At 48.7% G+C, this 27,360-nt stretch overlaps 1 protein-coding gene across 1 annotated transcript in view; it reads left to right on the top strand.

The window, feature by feature from the left end:
* Positions 1 to 25,904, top strand: part of DLEC1 (DLEC1 cilia and flagella associated protein) — a 53,129-nt gene extending 27,225 nt beyond the window's left edge. The window contains exons 21-38 of the mRNA XM_056857135.1: positions 1,394 to 1,547; positions 2,638 to 2,748; positions 3,926 to 4,053; positions 4,209 to 4,397; positions 5,983 to 6,047; positions 7,545 to 7,696; positions 8,402 to 8,511; positions 8,978 to 9,048; positions 10,809 to 11,011; positions 14,228 to 14,383; positions 16,217 to 16,339; positions 17,090 to 17,184; positions 17,499 to 17,583; positions 20,527 to 20,715; positions 21,862 to 22,023; positions 23,116 to 23,269; positions 24,474 to 24,594; positions 25,781 to 25,904. Of these exons, the coding sequence (XP_056713113.1) occupies positions 1,394 to 1,547; positions 2,638 to 2,748; positions 3,926 to 4,053; positions 4,209 to 4,397; positions 5,983 to 6,047; positions 7,545 to 7,696; positions 8,402 to 8,511; positions 8,978 to 9,048; positions 10,809 to 11,011; positions 14,228 to 14,383; positions 16,217 to 16,339; positions 17,090 to 17,184; positions 17,499 to 17,583; positions 20,527 to 20,715; positions 21,862 to 22,023; positions 23,116 to 23,269; positions 24,474 to 24,594; positions 25,781 to 25,904 (2,392 nt within the window). The remainder of the gene's footprint in view (positions 1 to 1,393; positions 1,548 to 2,637; positions 2,749 to 3,925; positions 4,054 to 4,208; positions 4,398 to 5,982; positions 6,048 to 7,544; positions 7,697 to 8,401; positions 8,512 to 8,977; positions 9,049 to 10,808; positions 11,012 to 14,227; positions 14,384 to 16,216; positions 16,340 to 17,089; positions 17,185 to 17,498; positions 17,584 to 20,526; positions 20,716 to 21,861; positions 22,024 to 23,115; positions 23,270 to 24,473; positions 24,595 to 25,780) is intronic.
* The last annotated feature ends 1,456 nt before the right edge of the window (positions 25,905 to 27,360 follow it).

The following is a 27,360-nucleotide window of genomic DNA, read 5'->3' as shown; positions in this document are numbered from 1 at the left end:
ACGCATAATAAATGCAGCTGTTTGCGTTGTACACCACTGGGGCATCTAGTGACACCTCTGGCACTGGTTGATGCCATGGAATATTCCCAAACATTCTAACTGCTGAGTGGATGAATCTGCGAGTAGCGGCAAGGTAAGCAGAGTTGTTGTGGCTTACCGATGATCAGAAGGCCATGAAATCACAAAAAACAGGGTGTAATGTGTTTTATATTTATTTAAAAAATGCAAGAGAAATACAACATTAATTCACAGGGCTGCCAGCTTGGAAGGCTTTAAGAGGGGAGTGGGCATGTTCATGGCTACTAGTCAAAATGGATACTGGTCATGATGCATACCTATTCTCTCCAGGATCAGAGGAACAGGCCTATTATATTAGGTGCTGTGGAAAGCAGGCAGGAGAATGCTGCTGCAGTCGTCTTGTTTGTGGGCTTTCTGGAGGCACCTGGTTGGCCACTGTGTGAACAGATTGTTGGACTTGATGGGCCTTGGTTTGATCCAGCCAGGCCTTACTTATGCTCTTATGTGGTGATGGCTTCCAACTTGGAAGGCTTTAAGAGGGGAGTAGACATGTTCATGGAGGAGAGGGCTATCTATGTCTACTAGTCAAAATGGATACTAGTCATGATGCACACCTATTCCTTTCAGGATCAGAGGTGCATGCCTATTGTATTAGGTGCTGTTGAACACAGGCAGGATAACACTGCTGCAGTTGTCTTGTTTGTGGCTTCCTAGAGGCACCTTGTTGGCCACTGTGTGAACAGATTGTTGGACTCTATGGGCCTTGGTCTGATCCAGCAGGGATTTTCTTATGTTCTTATGGATAGAGGTACCTGTTCTCTCCAGGATCAGAGGAGTATGTCCATTCTGTGAGGTACTGTGGAATACAGGCAGGATAATGTTGCTGCAGTTGTCTTGTTTGTGGGCTTCCTGGAGGCACCTGGTCGGCCACTGTGTGAACAGATTGCTGGGCTTGATGGGCCTTGGTCTGATCCAGCAGGGCATTTCTTATGCTCTTATTAACAAAGGCAGTAAGGCCTACTTGTCTGCCAGCAGGGTAAACTACATACATCTTCTTAAGTGGGCTTTGGCTCATGAAAGTTTCTGCCACACTAAATCCCCCTCTCCCAATACAGCCGGCTGGGTCTGCCCCCTCCCCAATCGTGCCTTGGGGGTGGGCGTCAGTGGAGCCCCTGGGACAGTGGGAGGGGCAAAGTGGAGGGTTGCAGATGGGAGGGGCGAATCAACCAAAATCACAGACACACACCTTTTCTGCTGGTGGAAAAACTTATCCCTGTTTCAGGTGCAGAAACGCGGCTTATTGTGTTTCACTGCAGTAGTCTAATTCTGCTACTCTCTGGACTCAGTCCCCAGTAACTTACCTTTCTGTTCCCAGTCACATTCCCGTTTTTGGGGAAGTCCAAACTCCCCGCGTGTGTCTTCTGTCCAGCCGTTTACACTTCAACGAACTCTTCCTTGGAATTCCTGCAAAGGCGACAGCCAAGCTTTTTAACCAGATGCTGCTGCCATCACACTACGAATGGGGGGAGGTAAGTCATACAGCACCTGCTGGGTGGGGGGCTTAAAATTGCCTCCCTGCCTCGCCCGTTTCTGCGTCCGAGCAGAGAACTCTCCCCACCCACCCCAAGCCCTGCGTGCCACACGGTTATCCACTCCCTTGCCATTGACGGACCATCCGCTGCTGGGACTAGGATCCGTAATCTGTAATACGGATTTTGCATCTGCTCACAGACCTAGTTCATTCCCACTCCTTCTGTATCCACTTCTTTAGATCAATTATAGGAAGCTCACAAGAGCTGGTCGGGCAGTGTGCATTGGGCAGTACAATAATGGAACCACACAGCTGCAAATATGAGGTGGGATCCTGCATATCCATTCTGCTACCGGCAGTTCTTGCCCCAGGATGTGGTGATGGCTGCCAACTTGGAAGGCTTTAAGAGGGGAGTGGACATGTTCATGGAGGAGAGGCCTATCCATGGCTACTAGTCAAAATGGATACTAGCCATGATGCGTACCTATTCTCTCCAGGATCAGAGGAGCAGGCCTATTAGGTGCTGTGGAACACAGGCCGGACAATGCTGCTGCAGTTGTTTGTGGGCTTCCTAGAGGCACCTGGTTGGCCACTGTGTGAACAGACTGCTGGACTTGATGGGCCTTGGTCTGTTCCAGCAGGGCTTTTCTTATGTTTTCCTGACCCAGGAGCCATAGAAGGCTCTTTGCTCCTGGGGAAACACCGGTGGCAGCATAATGGATCCACATGATCCCACTCACACTGCTGAAATAGCAACTAACTTCCCTCATGCCAGGTCTCTGTTTCATGCCTAAACTTTGCACCCAGTAGCTGCTGGTGAACCAGGGAACATAATTTTGACCCGTTAGAAAAACATAGTTAAGTCTGGAAGCTTGTGATGTAATCTTACACACATTTAAGTGGGTGTCACTTTTAATTCAGTGGCAGTGACTTCTAAGTAGGCGTGTGTGGGAGTAGGCTGCGTGAAAAGCAGAGAAAGGGATTGCTTAAGAGCAAGAGTGCCCCCACCCCCAGTTTCTACAGGCAGGTTTTTTTCAGGCGAACAGGCTCGGATGTAAATTGACCAGTGACTCTTTTTTCTCCAATAGCTCCTTGGAAGTCAGTCCTCTTCTTGCCTGGTTAGCATCTCTCCAGAAAGTGGCATTTTGGCTCCAAATGAAGAGAAGGATTTTTGCGTGGAACTCATTGCTAACACTAAGGTTAGTCTGTTTTTAAAAAAACCGTCTTTCTCTGTGTTTTCATTTGCAGCCAATTAGTGGCAAAATTACCGTCCGAGAGTAGACTCCCTCTGTTTAAAATTTATTTATTTATTTATTTTGGTGGTTTACGGTGTGCCTCTCTCGCTGAGGCTTAAGGCAGATTACATGGTGTAAATCAAGTATGATCAACAGGATGGGAAATCAGCAACTAACTTCCCGTATGTTTCTGTTTCACACCTAAACTTCGTAACCAGTAGCTGCTGGTGAACCAGGGAACATAATTTTGACCCGTTAGAAAAAGCTTGTGAAGTACCGCCTCTCGGGACCGCCTCTCCTGTTATTTTCCCTGGAGGACTCTTCGTTCAACAGACACCAACCTTGCCTGGTGGAATAGCCTCCCTAGTGAGACCAGGGCCCTGTGGAACCTTAAAGAGTTCTGCAGGGCCTGTAAAACGGAGCTATTCCACCAGGCCTATGGTTGAGGCCAGCTACAGTTCCCTTATGTATTAATGCTGGCCTGCCTAACCTCCACTGCTGCTACTCTCCCCCTGTTCAATTGGGTTGTTCTCCATCTGTTCGCCTGGATGCAGTTTTATGTTAACACATTAGAGGCGCCTTGGATAAATTAAGACATTATTGACATGATGGTTTTATAGGGCTTTTAACTGTTGTTTTAAGGTTTTATTTATGTAGTAGGATGTTTATTCCTTTGTAAGCCGCTCTGAGCCTGGCCTTGGGCTGGGGAGAGCGTGAACGTTTAAACATGATAGTAAGTCGAAATAATAAATAAAATATAAATACTAAATCCAGTGAACCGTGCAATAGGGTTTGGGCTACAGAAATAAAAAAACCAACAGAATTCTCAAGCAGAGCTGAAACAAAGCGTGAACTTTTAAACATGCTAGGTTAAGTGATGTAAAACTACCTAATCTGAAGCATTCTTAACAGTGTTCGTATGGATTCCCCACCCCCGGGAAAACTCCTTTTCTCTTGCGGTGTTTCTGTGGACCAATTCCAAATTTGTATATAATTTTTTTGGGGGGTGGGGTGTCTTTTACTACTTGCCAAGACGCAGTATGGTTGTATCAAGATTTACTCCTAGATGAGTTAACACGCGTCCCCCTGACGCCATTTTTTCCCTTTGTATTTATGTTTCTTTGTGTTTGCTTTCTTTCAGGATGAACTGAATGACCTTACCCTCTGCTGCAGGATTGGAGACATGCTGGAGCCACTCTTTCTGTCTATTTGCGGTCAAGTCAAAGGGCTGCAGGTCACATACGCCATACCTTTTGACGAAAAAGAGAGGTAACAGACAGTCCTCACTAAAGGTTGTGGGGGTTAGGGCTGAGTTAAAACAAAATTGCCTGTTTTGTGTTCGTTTTCTGGCAAATGTTTTAAAATTGTTTTCTCAACAATTTTGGGGAAGAAGCAATCATTCATCTGTGGTCGTTTTCCTGCAGAGACTGGGAGGAGCCGTCAGAAGCCTCTCCGGAACTCCTGCTAGACTTTGGGTCAGAGGTGCCCCTGAAGAGCGTGGTAAGACGCCAGCTAATAATCACCAGCCACTCTGCGATAGATGCTGCGTTCACTATCGAGGTTGACTATTTCAGCAGCGGTCCACCTCCCCAAGAGGAACAGGGATCCGATGTGTAAGTGCTGGGTGCCCGTTCTGCCCCTTCTGCAATAGACCTCCTAATCCCCTCTTCATGCAGTTGCTGGAGATCCGCCATCCCCGAGGAACAGCAGTTGAGTGATCATTTTGGGCTGTAGCGGGCAGCTCCCAGTATTTCCACGTTTTGTTGGTTACCATTATACTCAGTGAAGAATTCTTGTAGACAGATTCGTGGAAGATGGGTCTATCAATGGGTACTGGCCATGGTGCCTAATGGGAACCTCCATATCCAGCAGAAGCAAATCTCTGAATAGCAGTGCCAGGAGGCGACATCAGGGGACGGCCTCGGCCTCTGTGCCCTGTTGCTGGAGCTCCAGAGGAACTGGTTGGCTGCTATGTGAGACAGGATGCTGGACTAGATGGGCCCTCACTGGTCTGATCCAGTAGGGCTTTTCTTATGTTCTTCTCAGGGGAAGGCCTCAGCCTCTATGCCAGCATGGTATATAGTGGTTAAGAGCAGCGGACTCTAATCTGGAGAACCAGGTTTGATTCCCCGCTCCTCCACATGAGCGACAGACTCTTACCTGGAGAACCGGGTTCAATTCCCCACTCCTCCACATGAAGCTAGTTGGATGACCTGGGGCTAGAGACAGTTCTCTCAGCCTCACCTACCTCACAAGGTGCCTGTTGTGTGTGTGTAGGGGGGAGGTGATTGTAACCCGTTTTTATACTCCTTTTGGCAGAGAAAAACGGGGTATAAAAACCTTCTTCTGTAGTTGGCCCTCCAGAGGAACAGGTGGGCGATGGTTTGAGATGGGATGCTGGACTAGATGGACCACTGGTCTGATCCAGCAGGGCTCTTCTTATGTTCTAATGAAGGCCTCGGCCTCTGTGCCCTGGTGCTGGACCTCCAGAGGAACTGGTTGGCTGCTGTGTGAGACGGGATACTGGACTAGATGGACCGCTGGTCTGATCCAGCAGGGCTCTTCTTGTGTTCTTATGAGATGGCCAAGACAGAGCGAGGAGGTGAACCCAGCGCACCTGCCCCTCAACCGAACCCGTCCCCTTCCTCAACCCGTCCTGAGCAGAGTGCTGCAGCTGCCCATCCCACTCTGCCTTGGACTGGACCTGTTTCCTTCTGAATTGAGGCACTCAATTCGGAGGGGCTGTGGCTCAGTGGTACAACCTGTGCTTGGTATGCAGGAGGTCCCAGGTTCAATCCCCGGCACCTCCAGTTAAAGGGACCAGGCAAGTAGGTGATGTGAAAGACCTCAGCCTGAGACTCTGGAGAGCTGCTGCCGGTCTGAGTAGACAATACTAACTTTGATGGACCAAGGGTCTGATTCAGTATAAGGCAGCTTCATGGACATGTGTTCATGTGCACACATGAATCTAATGACCACTTGCCACGTCCTCAAGGCAGGAAAGCTGTCCCGATAGTCATTTCCGAGATCAGGCGTGGAGACGGAATGTTGGCCGCTGGTGGACTGAAATGTGCAAATGACCAAGAGTTCTGTCTCAAAGCGGCAGCTGCTTCTGCCAGGCCCATCCGCAACGTCTGCAGAAATCCACGCGTCCCTAGGGAGCCTCATTGAGACGTTTCCTTCCCTCCCCCCATGCAGTGTGGACGTGGTCATGGAAAAGACGAGACGAATAACAAGGCAGATCGCGAAGAGAAAACAATCTGGTAGGCAGAATCTGGGGTGTTTATATGGGCAGGGGAGGGTGGATGAGAATGAAGAATGCAGCTGGGCACGATCCGGCCAGAAGATGTCCTTTGGAGGAGTCCCATTGACCCAAAGGGGGCTGTAGTCTGAACATCGCTAACTTAGAGAGCCAGCGTGGTATAGTAGTTAAGAGTGGTGGTTTGGAGCAGTGGACTCTGATCTGGAGAACCGGGTTTGATTCCCCACTTCTCCACAGGAGCGGCAGAGGATAATCTGGTGAACCAGGTTGGTTTCCCCACTCCTCCACATGAAGGCAGCTGGGTGACCTTGGGCTAGTCACAGCTCTCTTAGAGCTCTCTCAGCCCCACCTACCTCGCAGAGTGTCTGTTGTGGGGAGGGGAAGGGAAGGCGATTGTAAGCTAGTTTGATTCTTCCTTAAGTGGTAGAGAAAGTCATCATATAAAAACAAATTCAAATTCCATGCTGGCTATAATTAGACGAGGAATAGAGAATAAAACTGCTGATATCATACTGCCCTTGTACAAATCTATGGTGAGACCACACTTGGAATACTGTGTACAGTTCTGGTCACCACACCTAAAGAAGGCTATTACAGAGCTTGAGAAGGTGCAGAAAAGAGCAACCAAAATGATTAGGGGACTAGAGCAACTGTCCTATGGGGAGCTGTTAAGACGCTTAGGGCTGTTTAGCTTGGAAAGAAGACGGCTGAGGGGAGACATGATAGAGGTCTATAAAATATGCATGGTTTGGAGAGAGTGGACAGGGAGAAGTTTTTCTCCCTCTCCCATAATACTAGAACACGGGGTCATCTGCTAAAGCTGGAGGGTAAGAGATTCAAAACACATAAAAGGAAGTATTTTTTCACACAATGCATAGTTATTAAAATATTGTCTAAGGCTTTCACGGTCAGAGTTCATTGGTTCTTGTAGGTTATCCGGGCTGTGTAACCGTGGTCTTGGAATTTTCTTTCCTGACGTTTCGCCGCAACTGTGGCAGGCATCTTCAGAGTAGTAACACAGTGTTACTACTCTGAAGATGCCTGCCACAGTTGCTGGCGAAACGTCAGGAAAGAAAATTCCAAGACCACGGTTACACAGCCCGGATAACCTACAAGAACCAATGCATAATTAAATTGTGGAATTCCCTTCCCCAGGATGTGGTGATGGCTGCCAGCTTGGAGGGCTTTAAGAGGGGAGTGGACATATTCATGGAGGAGAGGGGTATTCATGGCTATTAGTTAGAATGGATACTAGTCATGCTGCATACCTATTCTCCCTAGTATCAGAGGTGCATGCCTATTATTTTGGGTGCTGTGGAACACAGGCAGGATGGTGCTGCTGCACTCGTCTTGTGGCTTCCTAGAGGCACCTGGTTGGCCACTGTGTGAACAGACTGCTGGACTTGATGGGCCTTGGTCTGATCCAGCAAGGGCTTTCTTATGTTCTTATGTTCCTCTTCCTCCTATCTTCTGTCTTCTTTCTGCTGTGATCATTTAGCCTTCAGAGCGGCCCTGCTGTCTCACGGGAAGGGAGTGGCGTTCCACGTGCATCCCTCTGCAGGGACCCTGAAGGCCTTCCAAGAATTTGCAGTAGAAATCACGGCCTATAACGACATGTGGGGAGAATACCAGGATGACCTCATCTGTAAGGTCGGTTGGCATGGCATGTTCAGCTCCGGCCAGTGTGGTCCAGGCTTTGGAGCCTTGACTTGGAAGGTGGGAGGACCTGAATTGGCCATGGGTTGTGTGGTTTGCAAAACAACTGAAGAAAAAGGGGAACAAAGAAACACAACCTAAAAATCAGCAGAAACCAAAGGGGTTGAGCTAAATGCTATCTAATATGACAACATAAGAACATAAGTTATCCACAAGACCTGATTTAGAATCATAGAATCATAGAGTTGGAAGGGACCACCAGGGTCATCTAGTCCAACACCCTGCACAATGCAGGAAATTCACAACTGCCGCCCCTCCCAACCCCAGTGACCCCATACTCCTGGCCCAGATGATGGCAAAAAAACAACAACCCAGGATCCCTGGCCAATCTGGCCTGGAGGAAAATTCCTTCCTGACCCCAAAGTGGCGACCGGAACTACCCTGGGCATGTAAGAAAGGCCCATGAGAGTCAAACACTGGCACAACCCTTCCTGCCCTCCCTCTCATGAACTGCCTAAGGTCATAGAATCGGCGTTGCTGACAGATGGCCATCTAGCCTCTGTTTAAAAACATCCCGGGAAGGAGAGCCCACAGCCTCCTGAGGAAGCCTGCAAAAGGGAATCCTGCTTGCACACCTGTTTGGCCCTGAGGATCGAGCAGCTAGATGAATTGTTTATAAAAATTGCTTTCTTTGCACAGGTCGGAGATTCAGAGCCCAAGTTGATCCCTATGCAGATAGCGGTGAGCGGCTGCCCCATTTTCCTGCAGGTGACGGGACCGAACCATCCTCTGCAAACCCCCATAGTCAGGTACGGCCCAGACCCTCTCGGGGATTCTCTGCGTGTGAATGTACGTGCCATCGAGTCGCAACCAGCTGATGGTGACCCCAAAGATACAGTGGTCCCAGACTTTTTACGGCTTTAAAGATTAATACCAGAAGCTGGCAGGAGAATTACTCAACTTGAAGGTTGACAATGAGGAAATTGTTAAAGACTTTCAGTTCCTTGGCTCCATCATCAACCGAAAAGGAGACTGCAGCCAAGAAATCAGAAGGAGATTGAGACTGGGAAGGACAGCCATGAAGGAGCTAGAAAAGATTCTGAACTTATAAAGATGTTTCACTGGCCACCAAGATCAAGTTAATTCATGCCATCATATTTCCTATTACTATGTATGGGTGTGAAAGCTGGACAATGAAGAAAGCCCCCCCATGTGTCAACTCTAAGAAAAAATGTAAATTTGTGCACAGCCCCATGATGGTCTTTTCCTTCCCAGGTTTGGGGCCCATATCTCTGGAGGGGATACGGTCTCGCGCTACATCCGGCTCAACAACCCCACGCCATTCGGTAAAAAAGGACGAGTTTTGTATTTCTCTGTCATTGAAGGCGAACCGTTTCAGGAAGAAGCTTGTAGAATCATAGAGTTGGGTCATCTAGTCCAACCCCCTACACAATGCATGAAATTCCAAACTACCTCCCCACCCCACCCCCAGTAACCCCTACGCCATGCCCAGAAGATGGCCAAGATGCCCTCCCTCTCACGATCTGCCTAAGGTCATAGAATCAGCATTGCTGACAGATGGCCATCTAGCCTCTTCTTAAAAACCTCCAGGGAAGGAGAGCTTTTTCTTCAGAGGGCAGTCAAGGGCATGCACAGCCAGGAAGGACCATGGGAGTTTGGATCAGCAGCCTCCATCGTGCCAGTGCTTGAAAACCGTGTGCAGCCCCATTGCCAGAACTTTGATTCATTCATTCATTTGCTTTTTCCCCGCCCTTCTTCCAAAGACCACAGAGTGGCAGACAGTGGTTCATCCTTCCTTTGTTTTATCCTCACAACAGCCCTGCTCAGCAGGTTCAAAATCATTCACTGAGCAGCAATTTTAACCCTGGTTTCCCCGGTCCAACCACAACACAGTATCCTCTAGACGAGACATCCCCAACGTGGTGCCCGCTGACACCTTTTCTGGTGCTCACCAAGTGTTTTTTAGGAAGCAGGGCCAGGTTTGTGGCAGCCGTTTTATGGCTGTGCCCACCCTGCCATGTCAAAATTCCAAATATGATCACAGGCTCAAAAAGGTTGAGGACCCCCGTAGTAGACCTTACTGCTTCTCACTACTCTCACATTGGTGAGGGACCTTTGGATACACTGTGGGGAGAAAAGGGGCTAAAGATACACTGAGCGCATATGCTGATTCTCCCTCCCCCCATCCCTTCTGGCTTCAAAGATTTTCTTAGACATCGTCCATGTTCTTTTAAGTCTTATTTTCACATCCTGGAGGACTAGGAACCTGCTGTCTTAAAAAAAACAAAAGCTGAATGGCATATCCAGTGTTAATTCCTGTACAGTGAGCTTGTAACATGCACAGCTTTGGGTAAAGTGTGTTGTTTCGGTGATGCTAGGTGACGTTAAAACTTTCTGTGCGTGGTGTGATGCGCCTGAGGAAGCCCCTTCACCACAGGCGCTGAGGGGTGAGCATCCGTGCCAACACTCCCTTATAACTGCCCTATGAGGAGTGGTTGAAACTCTTAGGGCTGTTTAGCTTGGAAAGAAGCAGGTTAAGGGGAGACATGATAGAGGTCTATAAAATTATGCATGGTGTGGAGAGAGTGGATGGGGAGAAGCTTTTCTCCCTCTCTCATAATACCAGAACGCGGGATCATCTGCTGAAGCTGGAGGGTGAGAGATTCAAAACAGATCAAAGGAAGTCTTGCTTCACACAACACAGAGTTAGATTGTGGAACTCCCTGCCCCTGGATGTGATGATGGCTGCCAACTTGGAAGGCTTGAAGAGGGGAGTGGACATGTTCATGGAGGAGAAGGCGATCCATGGCTGATAGTCAAAATGGATACCAGTCAGGATGCATACCTATTGTCTCCAGGATCAGAGTAGCATGCCTGTTACATTAGGTGCTGTGGAACACAGGCAGGATAATGCTGCTGCACTTGTCTTGTTTGGACGCTTCCTAGAAGCACCTGGTTGGCCACTGTGTGAACAGACTGCTGGACTTGAGGGCCCTTGGTCTGATCCAGCAGGGCCTTTCTTATGTTCTTATAATCACTGGAAACCCTGAGAGTGTTTTTCCCCCACCCCCTTTTCTATATTCAGACATCCGAATGGACTGGGAAAGTTATAACCAGGACAAAGACGATGACAAACTGGTGGACCTCCTGGTGTTCTACGGAGCCCCTTTCCCAATTAAAGACATAGACGGCAATGAGATCGAGTCCCCCTGTGAGGAGAAAACACCTACAGATCAGACTCCGTACAGCTCCAGTAGTTCCACGCCACCATCTCATGGGGAAGGCCGGGTAAGGAAACTGTGCTCTGTTGCTTTGAAGGTTACCTATCTGTCCCAGGGCTAAAATATACAAGACTTTTGTTTACGACTTGCCTCTGGGTTCAACGCTTTGATCAGAGTCACAGTCTGCCCCAAGAGTGTCGCTTTAAAATCCTCAGGAGCTGATTTTGCTGGTGACAAGAGGCGTGGTTGAAGGAGGGGCCTCCTGCTCTGTTAGCCAAATTGCTCGGTTATGAATATTTATATGGGGAAATTAGCAATCAAAAACCGGCAAGGGGCATAACCTCGGGATCTAACCTGTGTTTACGGGAGTCCGTTCCAAATTCAAACAAGAGGCGGAAGTAAGGGTTTCCTTTTAAGAAGTTTACTTTACAATATGTGCACACGCTATCCAATAACATATACACAACACACAATCAGAGCCTATGAAGTAAGGTAGTAGGATAGAGATGTACACCAATGTGGCAGTTTCCCTTTGAAGAGGGGAGATACTACACCTGATCCAGTAGCGGACGTCTGGGGTTTCGTGCGACTAGAATATAAGAAAAGTGGGGGGGTAAGGGATTCCCGGGGCTCGGCCAGCGAGGTGGGAGAGTATCGTGGCTGGGCTGTGCAAAACCCACACCAACAGAGTGACAGCAAGGAAGGATAAATTATGACTGAGAGTCACTCCAATTATACTCTTTTTGGGGTGGGGGATGATGGGATTATCCCTCGTGGTTCCCTTGGTGGACAAATGGTGATTGAAACCTTAATGGTCGGCTACCAAGGTGTGTCAGGGGGGCAATTGAGACAGGTAAGCTAAAACCTGTGGCTTGCGCAATTCCGGGAGGGTCTGGAGATGATCGCTGATGGATTTAAACAAAGGCACGAACAGCTGTTCCCGGGCAAGTCACTTTTGTAATGCCGGATGAGCGATTCTTAGCAGCAGATGTCACGGAGGTTTCCGATGGGTTGTTAATCATGCAGATGGAGGGGTGGGTGCTGGCTACGTGTCTTGCGAAATGGCTTCTGCTGGACACTTGAACAGGGACACTTGAACGGGGACACAGGAAAATGGATTCCCTCTGGTTCACTCGGAGGGGTCGTCCTGCCCATGGTTCCTTCATGCCTGTTTTGCGGAACAGTGTGGGAGTCCTTTCTATAGCGTTTGGGGCTTGCTGCACGTCTGGGACGGTGGCAACACATAGCTTCTGGGGTTGCCATGTATCCAGTCTGGGAGATGGCAAGTGTGGGGCAACAGCTCCTCCTACCCCACCTTTTTCCTGACCCTAAATAAGCCCCAGTGGGAAGCTATTCAGATAACCACACATGGAGTAGTGTGAGCCCTTGCGCCTCCAAGGTTATTAGGCTTTCCCACGTTCTCTTTTTCCTTCTCTTGAAGTTCCTGTTTCTTTGGTGTTTTTTAAAAGTTCTGCACGTGTTTTGCCCCCTTGAGTGGTCAATTCAATATCACACCCATTTTTATGAAGAGTAAAAAGCTGCTGCTTAAATTGACAGGGAAATAAGCTGGATTTAATGTTCTGCTATATTGAATCAACCACTAGAGGGAGTAAAATATCTGTGGAACTTTAACCCCCGCCTCCCGAAGAAACAGGAACTTCGAGACAAAGAAAAAAAGAATGCGGAAAAGCTCATGGAATAACTTCTCACTGGGGATTCTTTAGGCTCTGGAAAAAAGCTGGGAAGGAAGCAGGACCTCACTCCTCCACCCAGGCCACCCGTCATCGGTAAGATCAGCTCCTGAGGATTTTGAAATGACATTCTTGGAGTTAACCTGCCACTTTGGTCAAAGCCGCGAACCTGGAGGCAACTTACCAAAAAACACGTTGTGTAGTTTAGTCCACAAATTTACCCCACCCTTCTCCAGGAAGTTCAGGTCATGGTACGGTACGTGGGTTGTCTTCCCAATATCCCTGTGAGGTAGGCTAAGCGAAGAAGAAGAACAGGAGGAGGAGGAAGAGTTGTTTTTTATATGCTGACTTTCTCCACCACTTAAGGAGGAATCAAACCAGCTTACAATCACTTTCCCATCCCCTCCCCACAACAGACACCCTGTGAGGTAGGTGGGGCTGAGAGAGTATGACTAGCCTAAGGTCACCCAGCTGGCCTCTTGCATAGGAGAGGGGAAACCAGCCCACTTCCCCAGATTAGAGTCCGCCACTCCAAATCACCACTCTTAACCACTACACCATGCTGATCAAGAGTGCTTGTAGTCACCCAGCAAGGTTCGTGTGTGTGTGTGTGTGGCGGGTGGGAGGGGTGAACCCAAGTCTCCCCCACTGTAATACAACCCTGTAACTCCGTGGCTGTCAACTTCAAAAGCGATTGCAGCATTCTTGCCAGAGAGCTTATGAACAGGGTTGGCCGGAAGAGGCGACCCTGGGAAGCTGCATGGCAGCTTTGGAGTTTGCCTTTGCATATTAATACGCGGAACGGCCACTTGTTAATGGGGTTGAGATTCCTGCATTGTATGTTGGGAGTGGGAGAACAGCCTATTGCTATTCTGCATGGGGCTCCCAAAAAGCACAGAAAGTTTAAAAGAAGAGAAGAAGGAGTTGGTTTTTATATGCTGACTTTCTCTACCACTTAAGGGAGAATCAAACCGGCTTACAATCACCTTCCCTTCCCCCTCCCCACAACAGACACCCTGTGAGGGAGGTGGGGCTGAGAGAGCTGTGACTAGCCCAAGGTTGCCCAGCTGGCTTCATGTGTAGGAGTGGGGAAACCAACCCAGTCCACCAGATTTGAGTCAGCTGCTCAAGTGGAGGAGAGGGGAATCAAACTCGGTTCTCCAGATAAGAGTCCACCGCTCCAAACCACTGCTCTTAACCACTGCACCACTGCTGGCTCTCTAAAAGTGGGTGCTCAGAATTATGCTGCACTTAGAAAAGTAGGTGCTCAGAATTATGGTACATTTGGAAACAGGACCTGATTCAAAAAGTTTTAGAACCACGGCTCTAGCCCTACACCACACTACCTTCCACCCGCTCGCTTTTCAGAAATGGTAATTTTGGAGATTAAGAAAGAGACTAATCGTCACGGTCTGTTTCTTCTAGACTCAAAATTCCATAGGCAGAAAACAGGCATTCTCTGGCAGGGTGGCCTCCTACATAAGCCCCACTGAAGTTGATGAGGATGCCAAAAATGGGGCTGCCCCTTTTTGTGTCATGACGAGACTTGCGTTGTCCCCATACTTAAGTCCCCCTGCATTTGTTTGCCGTAGAACCTGAACCCGATTTTCGAGGTTGACGAAGACGGAAGCAGCGACAGGACAGAAGAACTGTTGACCTTGCCGTCGCCGAAAATCATCTCGGTGGTCATCCGACCGCACGAGGGGGTGCCCTCCGACTACCCTTTCTGCATCACCCCCAAGCAGATAGTGAGTTGGAAGGGGCCACAGAGGCCATCTAGTCTAACCCCCTGCTCAATGCAGGATCAGCCTGGAGCATCCCTGCCAAGTGCTTGTCCATTCACTGCTCGAAGACTGCCAGTAAGGGGGAGCTCACCACCTCCCTGCTGAATCACTCTTACTGTAGGGGAGGGGCTGTGGCTCAGTAGTAGAGCATTTTCTTGGCATGCTGAAGGTCCCAGGTTCAATCTCTGGCATTTCCAGGGGCCAGCCAAATAGGTGATGTGAAAGACCCCTGCCTGAGACCCTGGAGAGCCGCTACCGGTCTGAGTAGACAGTACTGAGTATGATGGACTAAGGGTCTGATTCAGGCAGCTTCATGTGTTCATGTGTTTAATATAACAGGCATGCTCCTCTGATCCTTGAGAGTATACATAATAGTATCCATTTTTACTAGTAGCCATGAATACCCCTCTCCTCCATGAACACGTCCACTCCCCTCAACCTCCTCTTCTCCAGACCAAACATTCCCAAGCCTTTCCTCGTAGGGCTTGCTCTCCCCTGCTGTGGACTAGTAACTTAAGAGTAGAAAAGCTGGCAGAGAAACCTTCTGTGGGGAAGGGAACTCATGCCACGAAGGAGACCCAAGGAAGGGGGTGTTGTGTCAATGCTGCCGGAAGATCCAGAGAGCAGGCTGGGCCTTAGCCCTCCATGCAGCAAGAAGTAGCACCTTCCTCTGACGCAAGAGGAAGGGTCCTTGTGTTGGGGGAGGGGGCTGCTGCTAGCTGAGCAGAGTATTCCATCCAGAGGAGCTCGACGTTAGCAAGTGGCGTCCGGAGGTCTGGGCTCGAGTTTGGGTCCAGCAAAACCCAGGGCAGACCAGCAGCAATGTTTGGGGTTTCCACCAGGAGCCCTATGAGGTACTTGGGTTTTGCCACCTGGCTAGGAATGCAGAAGCGGGTGGAGGTGCTCAGCATCTGGCAGGAGACCATACATAATGAAATGGTGGAACTCCCTGTCCCAGGATGTGGTGATGGCTGCCAGCTTGGAAGGCTTTAAGAGGGGAGTGGACATGTTCATGGAAAAGAGGGCTATCCATGGATACTAGTCAAAATGGATACTAGTCATGATGCGCAACTATTCTCTCCAGGATCAGAGGAGCATGCCTGTTATATTAGGTGCGGTGGAACACAGGCAGGGCAATACTGCCTCAGGCGTCTTGCTTGTGGCTTCCTCGAGGCACCTGGTTGGCCACTGTGTGAACAAACTGCTGGACTTGATGGGCCTTGGTCTGATCCAGCAGGGCTTTTCTTATGGATACTGGTCATGATGCATACCTATTCTCTCCAGGATCAGAGGAGCATGCCTGGTTGGCCACTGTGCGAACAGACTGCTGGACTTGATGGCCTTGGTCTGATCTAGCAGGGCTTTTCTTGTGTTCTTATGACATGGCCAGTGGTGCGTGTGCACAGCTAGATGGCCTAGCATGGTTTTGTCCAGTGGACTTCTTGAGGTCCAGGGGTAGCCAGCAGAGGCCAGGATTTCCATGCCTTTGAGATGCGTCATACCACACTTTTCACGTGTAATTTCACCTTGCTCCCCCTCGTCCCTGTTCTGTTTTTTTTTTTCATTCGGATCGGCCAGCCACCTTTTCTCACAGAAGGTGGGAGGCAGCAGCCCTTGCATATGATTCGGTCTGACCTCGTGCCCCGTCTCGCTGCATTCTCTTTCAATAGTCTTCTCCCCACCGTCCTCTTCCCCAGTCGAGGGCAGCTGTCAAAGCTTCCTTCTCCGGCAGATGGCACTTCTGAAACAATCTTATTCAAAGCCGCAGATGCTAACAGAGTCACTGTTTTATTCCAGGTCATCCCTGCACGGGGCACTGCGTCCATCCACGTTTCCTTCACGCCACTGATGCTGCCGGAGATCATTAATAAGTTTGAGTGTGAAGGTTTCGCCCTCGGCTTCATGAGTCTGGACAGCAAGGTAGAGACCGGATTGGGAAAGGCTTCACCCTCTTCATTCTTTCTTTTCTCAGTTGAGGCTTCCAGTCCCCACAAGGATATTTCACTCACATTGAGTTCTTGGAATTGCACACTTGTGTCTGGGGGCCCTCCAGCTGTAGCATATTCTGTAAACTGCAGCCATACAGTAGCATACTAATCCAGTTTCTGCCCAGCTTTTACTGGAACCAGTAAAATCCAGTTTCTGCCCAGCTTTTACTGGAACCAGTTTTATGCACAGGTTGGGGGGAGGGGCGGGTCGTGTCTCTGGAACCCCCTGTAGCATTGCAGGCAGTCACTGATTTGATTTACTTCATTTTTTACCCCACCTTTCTGCCCAGCGGGGACCCAAAGGGGCTTGCATCCTTCCCCTCTCCTCCATTTTATCCTCGCAACAACCCTGTGAGGTAGGCGAGGCTGAGAGTGTAGCACTGGCCCAAGTTCCCTTGTGAGTTCTCGTGGGAGAGTGGGGATTAGAACCTGGGTCTCCCAGAGCCTAGTCTGACGCTCTGACCGCTACCCCCCACACCGGCCGTCGCTGGTTGATGAGGCTCTTGCCCTGGCCGGGGTAGCAAAAATCTTCCGTCAGCCCCAGCCTTTCCAAAGGAAAGGACGTTGGGCAGCAGTTCCTTATCACGCCACGTGTGCTGAGCTCGGTCGCCCCAGCAAGAGCCAAGCCTCAAAGGGGCTCTAACAATCTACACATGGATCACCGCGATTTCTCTTGCACCAGGTTGTTCGGGAAATCCCAGGGAAAGTGAAGCGTGCCGACGGCCATGGCGTTGCGCCTCTGAGGATAGACCTGCAAGCCTTTGTGAAGCCTGCCTTGTAAGTCACATGCACACACACGTGTTAGCTAAAAAGGCAAATGCGATCTTGGGCTGTATCAACAGAAGTATATTGTAACTTTGGGGAACCGGGTTGGTTTCTCTACTCCTCCACATGAAGCCAGCTGGGTGACCTTGCACCAGTCACAGCTCTCTCTGAACTCTCTCAGCCCCACCTGCCTCACAAAGTACCTGTTGTGGGGAGGGGAAGGGAAGGAGATTGTAAGCTGGTTTGATTCTCCTTAAAAGGTAGAGAAAGTTGGCTTATAAAAACCAACTCTTCTTCTTCAGCGTTCTGTTTTTTCTCCCCTGCAGGTTAACTGTGGAAATGGATCATGAGCTCGGGCTGGAGTTTCACACGCTAGCAAGTAGCCTCATCCCGGACGAGCCCCTCAAAGGCGTAAGGGCATCTTGGGACCTTCCTCTGTCAAGCAAGTGGAAAGAGAATGCAGGGCCTTTCCTCACGTGCCTGATGTTCGGCCATGTTTCCAGAGACTTGGCATGACACGTCCAGGAAAGGGAAACACAGGCCCTTTGTGGCTCTGCAAACCAGCATTGCCGGTCCCGAACAATGTCACTGGTGGATCAACAAAAATGTCCCATTTCCTCCCCCCTCCCCACAAGATCTCATGGTGGGTCATAATGATTATCCAGGTGCACGAATATAACCACTACAAATTTAGAGGGCTGTTAAAACAATACAAATATCACTGTACTGAGTGACGGCAAGACCATCTCTCACATGGTCTTCAGCCCATGGGTGGAGATCCTCAGATGACAAGCTCCCCTTAAAGTTGTCTTGTGGAAGGACCTGCTTGTCCAGTCTTTCAGTGTCTTGGAATAAGACCCTGTGTCCTGTTTGTGTCAGTCCATGTTCAGCCACTGCTGATTTCTCAGGTTGGCCAAGTCTGCAGTATCTTTCATGTTCTTTTATCCTTGTTTGTATGCTGCGTTTTGTGGTCCCGATGTAAACTTCTCCACAGATGCAAGGTATACGATATACTCCTGCAGAGGTGGCCAACCTGAGAAATCAGCAGTGGCTGAACATGGACTGACACAAACAGGACACAGGGTCTTATTCCAAGACACTGAAAGACTGGACAATTCTACCAACTATTTTGTCAGATTGCACAGAGAAGCCATTGAAATTCATAAACATCAGCACAACTTTAACAGAAAAGAGGAGAGTTTAAGAATGAATAAGGCTTGGCTTCCTGTTCTGAAAACCTCCAGACTAACAAAGACAACATTCAACAATAGCCATACAGATTAGCTTTGGATTACACACATTAACAGATCATTTCAGGATACAATGGTTCCATATTAACATACCATACCCTCATTAGCACATTATCTTGATATTTACAGGACAATGATTAGCACATTACTTTTGCAGGACAATACTCAGCTCAAACCCAACCCCTTTCTGACTATATATTACTCTTCCTACACCCTTGACACTGAGAGACACTGTCCTTCAGTGTTACTACTCTGAAGATGCCTGCCACAGTTGCTGGCGAAACGTCAGGAAAGAAAATTCCAAGACCACGGTTACACAGCCCGGATAACCTACAAGAACCAATGAACTCTGACCGTGAAAGCCTTCGACAATATTTTATTTCGGAGAAGTGTTTTGACAGTATTTAAAATTATCTTATACTATTATTACTATAAAAAACATTACATTTTGTCTATAATTCATTAACTAAACTTGTAAAATTCATTTTCGCCAGTTTATCCCAAAATGTGATGGCCTTTAGCCATGTTTTTTTAAACTCTTCCATATCTTTACCATGTAAAGAATCTGTAAGTTTGGCCATCCGCATATACATCCACATTTTCTCTCCAGTCCTTGATTGAAGGTTTATTTATTTGCTTCCAGTTTTTTGCTATTATAATTCTTGCTGCCACAAAGCTATATTGACATATAACTCTATCACATCCATCCATATTGTCTTTGGGAATTCCCAATAAACAAAAAGCAGGATCTTTTTTTACTTTTACATTAATCAAATTATTAGCTTCATTTAATATTAATTTCCAAAATCTCTTAATTTTTTTACAAAACCACCATGCGTGCATAAACGTGCCTTTTTCAGTTCTGCACTTCCAACATAAAGCCATATCATCTTTCTTCATTTTGCTTAACAGTACCGGGGTTATGTACCATCTATAAAACATCTTGTATAAATTTTCTCTTATTTCATTAGTAATTGTAAATTTATATTCCCTCTTCCATAATTTTTCCCATATTTCCAAATCAATATTATAACCTAACTCCTTCATCCATTTCACCATCACTGGTTTTATCCTTTCTTGTTCTAAGTTCAATTAATAACTTATAAATTCTTCCTATCAATCCTTTGTTTCCCTTATTTAATATAATTTCTAATTTAGATTTATTTTGATTAAATCCCATCAAATTATCTTTGTTAAATATATCCCTTAATTTATAATACATAAACCAATCTTTAATTTTTAACTCTTCTCTACTCTTCAGAAACCAAACCCCTTCCTTACATTCCATAATTTCTCTATAAATATCAATATCCAAATTTAATTGTACCCCTCGATGCCACGCTCCAGTAGGCAAAGCGGCAGCGGCTTGCAGAGCCAGGCCAGCAGGTGTGGCAGTGGCCGTTCTTGGGGCCAGACGCAGCCGCCGGCACAGTGCCCTCATGTTAAGCCACCCCGGGGTTCATACATTCCATTTTGTACACTCCAATATCAGGGCAGCAATTCTCGAGATTCGGCACTTAGTCATGCCTAGAATCATTGAGTTGGAAGGGACCACCAGAAAGGGAGCACCTAGTCCAACCCCCTGCACAATGCAGGAAATTCACAACTACCTCTCCCCCACACCCCCAGTGACCCCTACTCCATGCCCAGAAGAGGGCCAAGATGCCCTCCCTCTCGTGATCTGCCTAAGGTCACAGAATCAGCATTGCTGACAGATGGCCATCTAGCCTCTGCTTAAAAACCTCCAGGGAAGGAGAGCCCACCGCCTCCCGAGGAAGCCTGTTCCACTGAGGAGCCGCTCTGTTAGGAAGTTCTTCCTAACGTCTAGACAGAAACTGTTTTGATTTAATTTCAACCGTCGGTTCTGGTCCGACCTTCCGGGGCAACAGAAAACAACTTGGCACCATCCTTTACATGACATCCCTTCAGGTCCTTGAAGATGGTTAACATATCCCCTCTCAGTCTTCTCCTCTCCTACCTAAGTCAGATTCAGTAAGGGTCAGTCCATCCACAATGTGCCTGTACAGGGACCTCTCAAAGAGGCAGACAATCCGCAGGGGCTGAAGGAACTGAGGCTAGCGGGTCTACGCTTGTTCTCCCTTAGGTCTTGACAGATTCAGCCACTACCCTCAACCTGAAACTGACCAACGACACAGAAACCCCTCTGTACTTTAAGTTCCTTCTGAAGCTGCCCTTTTCCGTGTCGGGAGTGGACCCCAAAAAGAGCCTGGCAGAGTCTGACAGGGACAACGGAGAAGGCCGGCTCGTGCTCTACGCGCTACAAAATATGCTGGTAGGTCACTCTCTCATCCAGAAAGGGCTAGTGTGGTGCAGTGGTTAAGAGCGGTGCACTTTAATCTGGAGAACCGGAGTTGATGCCCTACTCCTCCAAATGAGTGGCGGACTCTAATCTGGTGACCCGGGTTGGTTTCCCCACTCCTACACATGAAGCCTGCTGGGTGACCTTGGGTGAGTCACAGTTCTCTCCGAACTCTCTCAGCCTCATCTACCTCACAAGGTGTGTGTTGTGGGGAGGGGAAGGGAAGGTGACTGTAAGCTACTTTGAGACTCCTTAAAAGGTAGAGAAAGTCGGCATATAAAAACAAATTCTTCTTTATCTTCTTCCTTAAAAAGTAGAGTCAGCGTGGTGTAGTGGTTAAGAGCGTTGGACTCTAATCTCGTGAACTGGGTTTGATTCCCCACTCCTCCACATGCAGCCTGCTGAGTGACCTTGGGCTAGTCACAGTTCTCTCTGAACTCTTTCAGTCACACCTGCCTCACAAGGTGTCTGTTGTGGGGAGAGGAAGGGAAGGCAATTGTAAGCCGGGTTGACACTCCTTAAAGGTAGAGAAAATTGAGGTATAAAAAACAACTCTTCTTCTAGAGACCAGCTGTCATACTGGGAATCAGAGGACCTCTCTCACTTAGATCAAGGAGTACATTTATCTCATGGCAAATCGAAGTGCATGAATTGGCCATGCAGCCAAAATTTTCATGACCTGCACAGTGCCGTTTGAGAACTACTATCTTTGTGCCCATCAAGTCACATCTGATTTATGGCGACCCTTGGTGGAGTTTTCAAGGCAATCGATGAACAGAAGTGGTTTGCCATTGCCTTCTTCTGCATAGCGACCCTGGACTTCCTTGCTTGTCTCCCATCCAAATACTAGCCAGGACCGACCCTGCTTAGCTTCTGAGATCTGACGAGATCGGGCTAGTCGCTATGTGGAAGGCAGTGGAAAACCACCTCTGAATGTCTCTTGCCTTGAAAACTCCACCAAGGGTCGCAATAAGTCAGATGTGACTTGATGGCAAAAAAAAAAAAAGTTTGTACTTCGAGAGAAAGCCTAATAAATGAAAGCACGTTGCCTGATTTTAGGTCAGCTTTCCTATAAGCACGGCTCTGCCATCAACCCATTTTTGTGGGTCTCCCCTACAGGTGAAGGTGTCATTCCACACAACCCTGGAGTTACTGACCTACCAGCATCTTCCCGATGACCAGATGTTGTCAGGAGTTCAAGTGCTCCAGCTTGAAAAAGGAGACAAAATCCTGGAATTTAAGCAAGACCTGGTCATTGAATACAGTAACAAGGCAACACAGGTACGTAGGTAGTAGGACTCCCAGAACCATCAGAACACATTTGAGTTTGGATCCTGTAAACCTCTCTTGGGGGTCTTCAGAAGGGACTAATTTCTCTTCAGATCGTATAAATCTTTTGCCGTTTTGAACATTTCCATTTAAGGACCATCCATGGGTAGGATTTGAAGGCTGGCGCGTCTCAGTATAAAAGCCAGCCGCTCTGATCACATCCTCCTCCCTGGCTTCCCTTTTAGCACAAATCTGCCCGCTTTTCTCTAAGCATTAGCCATGTGAGCCACAGATAAGACTTACTACCCGGGTATCTTGTTTGACTCGGAGTCTCCTCCACAAATTAGCAAACTCTGCTTCAGTAGTGTCCGGATGTTCTTTAACCATGCTCGTGACCCAGCGTAGTGTAGTGGTTAAGAGTGGCGGACTTTAATCTGGAGAGCCAAACTTTAATCTGATTCCCCACGCCTCCACATGAGTGACTCTAATCTGGAGAACCGGGTTCGATTCCCCACTCCTCCACATGAGCAGCAGACTCTAATTTGGAGAACTGGGTTCGATTCCCCACTCTTCTACATGAAGCCTGCTGGATGACCTTGGGCTAGTTACAGTTGTCTCTGAACTCTCTTAGCTTCACCTACCTCACAAAGTGTCTGTTGAGGGGAAGGGAAGGTGATTGTAAGCCACTTTGAGACTCCTTAAAGGTAAAGAAAAGCGGGGTATAAAAACCAATTCTCCTTCTTATCGTAGGTGACAATGTATTTCTTAGCATGGGAAAGGAATAGAGAGAAGGGGCAGGTGACCCCTGCACCCCACTCTGAATATCCTGATTTGATATTAGGGACTGTCCCTGAAAGGGACCTGATGTACACAAGCATCATATATAGACTCTGTTCTATATATGCCCTGGGGGTAGTTGCATGTCCCCTCCCAGCCATGCCCCACAATTGATCTGTATTATGCACAGATTACAGTTAAATCAGCCTTCCTGCCCTGCTTTGTTGCTGGACCAAAATGGCCCCTTCTTCGTCCAGGGCTCGCCCAGGCCCTTAAGAGGCAGTGCTTGTAAATGGCTGCTGCCCTCTTTTCTTCCTGCCCTGGCAGGTCCTGCCCATGACCGCCTACCTGGCTGTTCCCGTGCTAAAGCTCTCTTCTGACTCCATCGATTTTGGAACCTGCTTAGTTAACCAAACCAGGAGCGAAATGGTCCTTGTGATGAACAAGAGCGGATGCAGGAGCTACTGGGCGGCTTTGCTTGGTAAGAGAAACTGGATGGTCCGATTCTTGCTTCTCTGTTGAGGGACCCCCCCCCCCCATTTTGGTATCCTCTACGAGAGCTACTTTCTGACCTGGTCAAATCTCAGAAGCCCAGCAGGGTCTGCTCTGGTTAGTACTCGGACAGGAGACCACCAAGGAAGTCCAGGGCTGCTCCACAGAGTGCAGCAATGGCAAACCACTAGTGGCCAACCTCCAGGTGGTGGCTGGAGATCTCCTGGGATTACAGCTGATCCCCAGCCAATAGAGATCAGTTTCCCTGGAGAAAAGGGTCGCTTTGGAAAGTGGACTCTATGGCATGGTACCCCATTGAAGTCTCTCCCCCCCCAAAAAACCCACCTTTCTCAGGCTCCACCCCACAAATCTCCAGGTATTTCCAAACCCAGAGCTGGCAACCCTTGCCTTGAAAAACCTATGGGGTTGCTCTAAGTCAGCTGTGATGGCACTTCCTGCCACCACAAGAATTGCGTTATTTACAGACTTACAAACTGGGTTGCCTCCTGCAAGCAATGATTGAGCACCTTTCTCCCATTTCCACCTGCCCCAGCAGTTCAATCATGGGACCCACATGGATTGATAAGCATTGAAGAGGGCAAAACAGCTCCTCCCTTGGTGCAAGAAATTGGAGAGTCGTTTCAACCCCCTAAATTCCGCAGCCCCGGGACTAGGCTTTCACAAGTGGGACACGTAAGGAGGACCGGTAGATAGATCACTGGATCCAGCCCAGTGCCTTTCTGCAAAAAGCATTGATGGCAAGTGTGCATTTGCTGATTGTGGAAACCAGAATACCTGTGGAAAGGTCAACTGATACCCCTTTTCAGACGTGTATTGTATGGGTGGGGTAGATGATTTTGAAATAAATAAATGAGTAGCAGACCCAAAAAAGAACCATTGTAGGTTTCTACAGAGGGAAGTCAGCCTGGTATAGCAGTTAGAGTGCCAGGCTGGGATCCGGGAGACCCGGGTGCAAATCCCTGCTCTGCCTTGGAAGTTGGGCAGCTGATCTGGAGCCAATCACACCCGCTCAGGGCTACTGTGAGGATAAAATCGAGAAAGGCAGAATGTTTTCAGCCCCTTTGGAGAGAAAAAGGGGGTATAAGTGAAGTAAATAAGGGGAACAAGCAAGGAAGCCCCAACAGATAACGGTCGGTTTTTACTCCAACTGCTGTTTTCTCATTTCCCATTAGATGAAGCTGAACGGCACAACGAACAGGAGGTGTTCTCCATCTCCCCGAGTAGTGGCGTTCTGGAACCCCACCACAGTGACTTCGCCACCAAAACGCAGCTGGTGGTCTATTTTACAGCGAGGTAGGGTGTGATGAAAGAGCGGCGCCTGGCTTGGTTTTCCTAGGTCTGGTCCTTCTCAGGCCCAAGGTGCTGAGACGTTGTCAGGGGGAGCCCCACACGCAGGGGGCCTTCCCCAGACCGTTGAGTCATGCAAGGATCGCAGGAGCCACGTCATCGGAAGCAGCCTTTGCCGGTAACCTTTGCAAAGGCCTGGGCGCCTGTGCCCTCTTCAGAATGGTTGACCCAATAACATGATTTAAAAGGGGGGCGAGTCATCAGAACAACGGCAAAGCAAGGATTTTGTGTGTTAATTCCTACATCGTTCAAGGGGTAGCCAGTGAACTCTGATCTGGGGAACCAGGTTTGAGTCCCCACTCCTCCACATGAGCGGCGGAGGCTAATCTGGTGAACTGGATTTGTTTCCCTGCTCCTCCACTCAAAGCCAGCTGGGTGACCTTGGGCAAGTTACAGCTTTTAGAGCTCTCTCAGCCCCACCTACCTCACAGGGTGTCTGTTGTGGGGAGGGGAAGGTGATTGTAAGCCGCTTTGAGTCTCCCTTAAGTGGTAGAGGAAGTCGGCATATAAAAACCAGCTCTTCTTCAGTGTAACCCCCGATTCATCAACTCATTTCAGCCACTGGTTTACACTGCCTCATACCACCACAATAGCTAACTGCACTTTCACTGTTGCGATGCATACTTTGATAGTGGTGCAGTGGTTAAGAGTGGCAGACTCTGGAGAACCGGGTTCGATTCCCCGCTTCTCCACTTGAAGCCTGCTGGGTGACCTTGGGCCAGTCATACTTCTCCCCGAACTCTCTCAGCCCACGCGGAGGCAGGCAATGGCAAAACAAACTCCAAACGTCTCGTCTTGAAAACTCTATGGGTTGGTCCTAAGGCAGCTGTGACATGATGGCAAAACCAGCAACAGAACTGCCCCACATTTTGGGAAAAATGGACAAAGCCCTTGCTGGGGGGGGGGGGCTTGAGTTTGGCAGGCACCTTGACACAGCTGCTAGTAGAAGAATAAGTAAGCTGCAAACCACCCTGAGGTGCCAGCCACAGGGACGGAAGTAAATGCAGCTCTTTGGGTTGATTGTAATTGGGAATGTGGCTCTCAGCCGCGAAAGTTGAGTATCGCCGATCTGAATGAATAAAACACCTACCGTTACCATCTTGGCTAAGCAGAACGTTGCTTCCTTTAACAGAGATGACGTAGACTACGAAACAACGGTGACGGTCGTGGGGATGCTGGGGGAAAAGCCCTGCAAGCTGCTCATCCAAGGCAGAGGCTCTTACGACGAGAAGTATGAAGAGAGGCGCAAATCGTAACGGCCCACAGAAAGCAGCCAGTGCCCGTAAACTCACCTGTTTGGGCACGGTGCGACAGAACACAAAGATTAAAGCCGTTCTCCCAGTAGGCTTTCCTGCTGGAAGGACTGGTTCCAAAAAACCTAAGTGGTCAAGCGATGGAGCATATGGAAAAGCAGGTGCCCTCAGATGAGCTTCCCCCCACAAAACGGGCCGCCACTTTCATCAAGAAGAAGGGCTGCTTCGGCACATCTTCTCAGCATACCAAGGCAAGGAACTGCAGGTGGTTTCTCAGAGTTGGGAACCTGAAGGCCGGCTGAAGTTTTCTTCCCTAACCAGGGCGCCGTAAAAGCCTGCTTTAAGCTGTTAAGAATTTTTATGCAAAGAGAAATATGGGCACAGTAAAGGAACCTTTGTTTTGTTTTTAGGTTTGACTGGAGCCAGCACATTCTTGTAATGGAAAATTCAGTTACTAAAGATGGTCTAATGCTGAGTGGTTGTGTGTGTGTAAAGTGCCCTCAAGTTGCAGCCGACTTATGGCGACCCCTTTTGGGGTTTTCATGGCGAGAGACTAACAGAGGTGGTTTGCCAGTGCCTTCCTCTGCACAGCAACCCCTGGTATTCTTTGGTGGTCTCCCATCCAAATACTAACCAGGGCTGACCCTGCTTAGCTTAGAATTCTGTAAATCTCAAAAAGAAAAAGGCAAGGACTGAGGTTGCACAGAATTAAAATTTAATTAGCCCAAAGATACAAAGTTAGTTCATAAAAAAATTATTTAAATCAGTTCTGTCGGGCAGAGCTGTGCTTGAACCCACATCTCGTCAGGGATGCCTTAGATATAACAAACCCAGAATGCAGCTCTACGATACGACCTCCTTTCCAACTCTGATTTGTTCACCTGCTTCCCCCACCTAAGTCGCTTTTGAGTGCTTCTTCCCAAAGCAGAGTGATCCCTCAACCCTCCTCAGCGGGCCTGCAGGTCTCTGCCCCTGTTATTTCACAAGGCACTCGGAGAGGGATTTCTCTGCAGAAGGGCCTACGTGTTAAGGTACCTTCTTGCACAGATCAGCCTGTGAAAACCGGCACAGCCCTCCACCAGACCACCCGATCCCGCACATACACGAGCACCAAAGACCAGTCCCCCTTCGGAAAAGAAGAAGAGTTGGCTTTTATATGCCAACTTTCTCTCCCACTTAAGGGAGACTCAAACGGGCTTACAATTGCCTTCCCTTCCCCTCCCCACAACAGACACCCTGTGAGGTAGGTGAGGCTGAGAGAGTGTGACCAACCCAAGGTCACCCAGCTGGCTTCATGTGTAGGAGTGGGGAAACTAACCCGGTTCACCAGATTAGCCTCCGCCGCTCATGTGGAGGAGTAGGGAATCAAACCTGGTTCTCCAGATCAGAGTTCACTGCTCCAAACCACCGCTCTTTACCACTACACCACACTGGCTCTCCAGCGGGATGCCCAGTGCAT

The sequence above is a fragment of the Euleptes europaea genome, chromosome 11 (assembly GCF_029931775.1).
Source record: "Euleptes europaea isolate rEulEur1 chromosome 11, rEulEur1.hap1, whole genome shotgun sequence".
NCBI lineage: Eukaryota > Metazoa > Chordata > Lepidosauria > Squamata > Sphaerodactylidae > Euleptes > Euleptes europaea.
The sequence above is the reverse complement of the archived record's forward strand: the minus strand, read 5'-3'. Positions and strand labels throughout refer to the sequence as shown.